Raw genomic sequence first — 7500 nt, 5'->3', positions numbered from 1 at the left:
TTCGCCTTTAGTTGTTTCTGCAAATTTCGAAGACATTCTTTAATCGTGCAATAATTGATAAATGGAAAAAAATTCACAGCGTAGATGCGTTTTATACCCAATGTTGAATCCCACGTTGTACATGACAACGGAAACAAATTGTTTCTGTAATCTGAATGTTACTCGAAGTCGACTCAATTCTGAGTATTTGTGTGTTCGAGGGCTGAGAGAGTTGCTGAATGTGACAGCCATTGTTGGTGTTAAGGCTGAAGAATTTTGATAATCTTCGTTTGAATGCTTTAGAATATGTGGTGTTCACATATGAATCGGGAAGAGCGTTCCACTCTTTGATTAGCGCGGGGTGCAAATGGATAGTTGAAGATGTTTGAGTTTGTAGAATGGTGTTTTAGTGTTTTTGAGTGGGTTTTTCTGAGTACTGATTTGTAATCAGAAAGGAGTCACCAGACTAAAACCAATCCTAAAATGAATTACTAACAACTTATACATGTCTTATTTTAGCGATAACGGAGAAATTATTTTTACTAATCTTAAATAAACTTCACATAATATCTATATCGATAGTATGGATTATAAAAATCAGTACCGCAATAAATGTAATATCAATAAGCCGCCATTGTGAACAGTCGTACCGCCAATGTAATATTTGTTTTCTATATATTGTTCGAAATGAGTGCCGCAAATGAAAATGTCATACACCCCAAAAAAATACTCGGCATGGCCATTGCGAGATCGCGACATTTATAATTGGATTACGCGAGAATTAAGAGAGAGACCGGTGCGTCACAAGCAGTCTATTATTCCATACACAAAACGCCTCCATAATCATAACATAAAAGAAAATACAACGAACAACTTTTGTTTGTGGAGAGAGAGAAAAAAAAAAGGGAAAAGAAAGGGAATGAAAATAAAATAAAACAAAAAAGAAAAATAGGCCCGCTTCGCTGGTTATCAACAATTCCTGTCTCTGGGTTTTCCATCTTACACTTCTCTTTATTAAGAGGGGTTGGTGAGTTGAAGAGGAGGAGAAAGGGTAGGGTAAGGGTGGTGGGGGGTGGAGGTGGCGATTAAAAAAATCCGATGTCTTTAACGATAACAATTTAACTCCTATTTGTAATAATAATAATGATAATGAGAATACAATTAACCCTTACCAGGCGTAGAATGCTCTCAATCTTACATTAATCATGCCGTATTGAAAAAAGGTCTTATTTTAACTATCGTATAATGTGCCTTAACTATCGTATAATGTGCCCGCCCGGCTTCAGCAGTTAATAAGCGCGAGTCGCTTGGGATTTATCTCATATTGCTCTACCACAAGGTTGACACGACAAATACAGGCTGCAGTTACGAGTACAAACAGATTTTAAACAAATATAATAAGATTAAAATTGCTATAATATATTTATTATCAAGTCGCCTAGTAGGTGACTCATGAAGGAATGAATATTGGATAATCCTTCAGACGACCGTTTGATATCGACATGAAAAACCCCGTGTTTTCCGGAGTATAACTGGGATAAATAGACGGTGGGGAAGAAATCCAGTCTCGGTGTTAAAGGGTTAATAATCAATTAAATGAACGATAGATTATTAAAAGATTGTAAAATAGCAAAATGAAATGAAAGAAAGAAAAAAAAAAAAAGGACTGAAATGGAATAGAGGCTAGACTTGACAAAATGCATTAGACAAAAAATAATAAAATTGGCAAAAATACTTAAAATATCTCTGGATTAAAATTACTCCCCCCCCCCTCCTCACAACTGGTGAAAAAGTCTTGATCTTAAGACTTCATAGAAGTGTCAGGTTTGAGGGGTTTTAAAAAAAAAAAAAAGTTGGGACATCACCTGAATGAAAAAGAGGTTTGAATCAATTGAATCAATTCTTTAAATCTTATGAGAAGGGAAGAAGAAGACGAAGAAAAAAAAGTGTTTTGTTGTTGTTGTTATTTTTTTGTCTGTAAGAGAACGAAAGGATAAACGAGGGTGGGGGGGGGGGGGGGGGGGGGGGGGGGACAAATTGAAAATGAAAAGAAAGCAATAGTTATTGGGTTAAGACGACGGTTTTGTTTGTGTCGTGACAAAGTCATAGGAAATCTTTGTCTCTGTGTGTGTGTGTGTGTGTGTGTGTGTGTGTGTAAGTGTGTGTGTGTGTGTATGTGTGTGTATGTATGTGTGTGTGTAAGTGTGTGTAAGTGTGTGTGTGTGTGTATGTGTGTGTATGTATGTGTGTGTGTGTAAGTGTGTGTGTTTTAAAACGATTAGTGGTTTATTTATCGTCGTGGTGAAAACAGGTAGATTGGTCTCACGGGAACCAGATTAAAGTTTAATTCCAGGCAGAGAAAGGAGCTCGTGGAATCTATAATGGCCCAATCATCTGTGTCCGTCCGTCCGTCCGTCCCCCCGTCCCATGTGTGAGACGACGACAAGGACGACGACATGAAGACATGCCTCGGTTGGCTTGGTGTGTTGTTGGCTGGCAGCAGCAAAGTCAAGAAATGACAAAATTAATTGTTTGTTACATCGTGTGATAATAATATTGTCGTGGAATTATTAAATGAAATAGAAATGAGAAAAAGACATTTATTACTCATACTGACAAAATAAAAATTAAAATAAATGCCCTTTATTCAACCCTAAGGGGAATTTTTTTCTTTATGATATATTATTCCGAGGGAAGTATAGAATAACCCAGGCGTCAGCCGCAGTGCAGCCTGGCCAGGCGGAGTTGTCGTCCCATTAAAGTCGCGGATTCGAGTCCCCATCGCCGAGAATTTTTTTATTCTCAACTGTCTTCTGGCACTTTCCTACTACTCACTTCACATTATTTTGGGTTATCAGATGTCACATCAATCTACCTGCATTAGTTGAAGCAGAAATTATCTTTTTTTTTTTTTTCTTCATTGCGGACATGAAATTGTAAAGAGAATTAATTTGATCTTCTACAAAATACGTTTATGACGTCATTGAATCATGTTGCTATGTAGAGAACACGAACGGGGTATACTTTTATTCAAGTGTTTGAAATGTTTCGTCAAAACGGCAAAGGCGTTTGAAAAAAAAAAAAATAAAAAAAAAAAAAAAAGAAAGAAAAATAGGCATCAGAATAAATTATGAACCACGAAATATTAAACCACGAAAGAAGTAGACTTGCTTTTTCAATGTGTGAGCATACACCGTCCTTCAAAACTGTATCTACAGGCACATTTTAAGAGTGTATGCGTTCTCTGTATATTCCCCCCCCCCCCCCCCCCCCCCCCGATAGATAGTATGCGCTTGGCTAAGAAACTCATAACATTGCCATCCGGAAGTATAACGGACCAACACACAAAACTGTGTGTATCCATGAACGTTTATAGTCGGGTTAAAACAGTTCAGTGAGCATTACTCATAAAGGCGGATGGCAAAAAACAATAACAAAGACCTGGGTGACGTCAACTTCATACTATCTATAAACAAAGGTTTCACAACGTTTCGTGTATTGGTTTGTTTAGCCTGTTGGTGAATGTTGTCAATGTTGTGAGTATTTTACCCAAACACGGGGCATTTATAATATCGTTCAGAGTAGACAGGATTACTAACGTTACACCGAGGAATAATGCAAGTTTGACACTTCGATTGACTTTAATTGATGGTGTAAGTACAGTAGTACTAATAATGTAACGCGAGACAGAATAGGGTGGATGGGAATGGATGATGGTAAATGTAAGTAAGACATCCCACAGTCAGATCGCTTTTCATAATAATTGGTGGTTAGCCTTTGTGCACCTTGTCTCCTTGTCAACTTAATGGGAACTCTCTCTCTCTCTCTCTCTCTCTCTCTCTCTCTCCCTCCCCTCCCTGCCTCTCTCTTCTCCCCACCTGTGTCTCTCCTCTCCATCTCCCTCTCTTCTCTTAGCCTCTCTCTTCTTCCTCTCTTTTATTTTTCTATCTCTTTTCCCCTCTCCCTTCTTCTCCTCTCATCAACCGACGTATACATATTTACAGGTCTGATAACCCAAACTGTGTTAAGGGGTCAATGATGTAATGGAAATACTCTAAAACCAACACAAAATGATGTTCACTACAACAGCTGCACCAAATTAATCCCATAATCGCGTTCGGATAATATCAGCAGACCTGAATATAAACAAAGGAGCCAAACCTTCAGGGACTTACCGCAAGTAAAACAATTACAATATTATTATTTGTAACATAAAAATTTCAATCATGATTCACACGAAAGGGACACACTGAGAAGCGCTCATCGCTGTTACACATTCAATTTTATGAACTGAGCCGACGACATATGTTGACATATTGTTTATTTGCACATACGTGCACGTGTAACTCGGAAAGCTTCGGTAAAATTATCTTTTACTTTTAAAAAATTGATGCAAACTTAACGCAAACCTAAAAATCAAATACTGTCAACTGTATTGCTAAATAATAAACCGGTTTAAAATTTATTACCCGTGATTTTCCTTTCTATTGTTTTGTTTTCAAAAGGTTTTCTATTTTTCTTTGTTTTTTTTTTTTGTTTTTTTTTTTAATTCTTGAAATTGCTAACAATTTATCAAAAGACAGTGATTTATATCGCGCCTTTAAAAAAGAAAAATCTATAAACAATAATAAACAGAGCCGGTTTATAAAAAGAATTGGACGATCAGGATTAAATTTAAATACACAGGGTATTAACAGGTCAGTAGAAAATTTTAAGACAAATCTGAAACCTCATCTTTTCCAGAAATTTTTATCCTAGGCATTTTCTTCTTGATGTGTTAAATTATTCGTTTTATTTTTTTATTCCATTTTATTGAATATCAATTTCAATTTGTAAAACTTGCACACAGTTAGTGTGTGCGACTGTTGTGTGTATGTCCGTTTGGCTCGGTATGAATGTGTTGATGGTTTGATAAGTATATTGTACAGCGCTTTGGGGATTCGGCATTTAGCGCTATAGAAGAACACTTTATTATTATTATTATTATTATTATTATTATTATTATTACTATTATATTATTATTATTATTATTTATTATTATTATTATTATTATTATTATTATATTATATTATTATTATTATTATTATTATTATTTATTATTATTATATTATTATTATTATTATTATTACTACTATTATTATTATTAATTTTTGGCCTAAATCACCATTTACAAGGTATGATATGATATGATAATACATGGAATCCAGGCAAAAATTGCATCGATATAAAATATAATAAAAGGAGAAAAAAAAATATTCAAAATTCTCTTTATTACAGATCTGTCTACTTGATAATTCTTAAATTCGTAGAGATAAAAAAAAATGTTGTCCCTATAATATAGTTTACTTTAAAAATCAACAATTTACCCTAACAAGGATTATTTTACACTTAAAAATCAACAATTTACCCCAACAAGGATTATTTAACACTTAAAAATCAACAATTTACCCCAACAAGGATTATTTAACACTTAAAAATCAACAATTTACCCCAATAAGGATTATTTAACACTTAAAAATCAACAATTTACCCCAATAAGGATTATTTAACACTTAAAAATCAACAATTTACCCCAATAAGGATTATTTAACACTTAAAAATCAACAATTTACCCCAATAAGGATTATTTAACACTTGAATATCCTTAAAACTATGCAGTCTAGCATCAACTTTTATTTTTAATAATTTTTTTTTAATGACTTAGAAAGGCTCGTGAAGTATTGAAATGGGAGCCGAAATGTCGTAATTCTAAGAATTTTTCGTAATAGTAGTCAGGTCTTTTATTAACACATTTTTTTCAATAAAAGCAGAATATGCCATTTGTGTGAGTTTTATCTAGATGGTTGATTGTAAAACATGACCTAGTGGTGACATTAAAAAAGGGTAGCGGTGTGGTGGTGGGTATGGGGGGAGGGGGGGGGGTCATTTTCCTTCAAATATAATAATAATAATAATAATAATAATAATAATAATAATAATAATAATAATAATAATAATAATAATAATAATAATAATAATAATAATAATATATACTTTATTCATCAAGGAAATTCGTTTACAGACGTGGCATGCGTGAAAATGAAAATGTCACTAAAATGGTGTTGGCGTTAATAAATGCCAAAATGGAGAGAAGGCACAAGATAAAAAAAAAAATCTGATAAGAAGAATAAGATTATAAAATTACACACTGTTTTGTCCGGCTAGGTGAATGCATGGAAACTTAGCAATTTTAACTGTAAACGCCTTAAATAATGATAAACATTAAATTTAAAAGTGAGAAGAAAAAAATAGACGAAAGAGAAAAAAGATCGGAACAGGATTATTTGCAGGTCTGATAACCCAATTAATTATGAGCTAATTGTTTTAATGGAAATCTCAACAAAAAAATGACGCAAAATATTGTCCTTGCATTTGAAAACAATGTTTAACTAAGCCCATAATTGCGTTCGGATGTCAGACCTGCATATACATACACGTCGGCTCATTGTAATTTTAATGGATTTTTTTTTTTTAAACGACGCATAATCTTGTCCATTTACAACAAACAAGCATGTTAAATTAGGCCCATAATTAATTATAATTGCGTTCGGATGTCAGACCTGCATATATATAGACGTCGGATTTATATATTCATTGGGTAGGATAATATTTATGTTGAATATGATTGCAGAGTTAAAATAAATAAATAAAATTTTAAAACACTTACAAAATTATTATCGGACGATTTGTCGCTATCATCAGTGCACCGATCGACCTCATCATTAGCATGTCTCTCCTTGTCGATATCCATTGTACAAACAGAATCAATTCAATTGAAAACGCGGACTAAAACTAAAATACACAACGACACAGTGTGACACAGATTATGTCTGCTGGAAATCAAATGACCAATTTCCTTGCCCGTCTCCTTGCAAATGATGGATTCCGTTGGAAATATCTACACTGATTACCCGATTTTGACAAGGCAGGAAATTACCATGACTTTTCTTCCTTCAAGTGTGATGTCTGCTCAGCTTACACAAACACGCAGATCATGATAAACAAGATTAGAAGTTTTAATTTAGCTACGCGACGAAGAAAGGAGAAGAGTAGGAGAAACCGCTATCCTAACCCGTCGAGCAGACAACACACATCAAATCGGGAACACATCTCTCTCTACAAAATGGATCAACACTTCACACCGTAAGACACAATAGCCAGTCGCCGATAGTCCCTTATGAATGCGCGGATTAGCAACTCGCGCTTGTTCAGTTTGATCGAATCGACACAAAACAATAAAAAAATATAATACACAGCCCTCTCATATGAATAATTATGAATGCCAATTCATGTATGTTACTTCCACTGACCAGTCCCCATTGTGATCACGACTGCTTTTATTGCCAGCGGTTCTATGTTAGCTGGCGTATCCTAACCTTCATGAGATAAAGCCAATCCTAAGAGGATTAGCTGGGCCGCAGTGCGAATGTAAATAATCATACTCCTCCGCGATAAAACATAAATCCACCTAATCGTTGAAAA

General features: G+C 34.5%; 2 protein-coding genes across 2 annotated transcripts in view; one reads left to right on the top strand and one right to left on the bottom strand.

Annotated features, from left to right (window-relative positions):
* LOC144956427 (uncharacterized) overlaps positions 1-7426 on the bottom strand; it is a 125718-nt gene extending 118292 nt beyond the window's left edge. The window contains 1 exon segment of the mRNA XM_078886928.1: positions 6686-7426. Within this exon segment, the coding sequence (XP_078743054.1) occupies positions 6686-6769 (84 nt within the window). The 5' untranslated portion in view covers positions 6770-7426.
* Positions 1-7500, top strand: part of LOC144957036 (uncharacterized) — a 326762-nt gene that overhangs the window by 238341 nt on the left and 80921 nt on the right. The gene's annotated exons all lie outside the window — the stretch shown is intronic.

Source organism: Berghia stephanieae, chromosome 11 (assembly GCF_034508935.2).
Source record: "Berghia stephanieae isolate SIO BIC M18660-M18661 chromosome 11, UCSD_Bste_1.3, whole genome shotgun sequence".
Lineage (NCBI taxonomy): Eukaryota > Metazoa > Mollusca > Gastropoda > Nudibranchia > Aeolidiidae > Berghia > Berghia stephanieae.
This window is presented reverse-complemented; position numbering and strand designations above follow the sequence as displayed.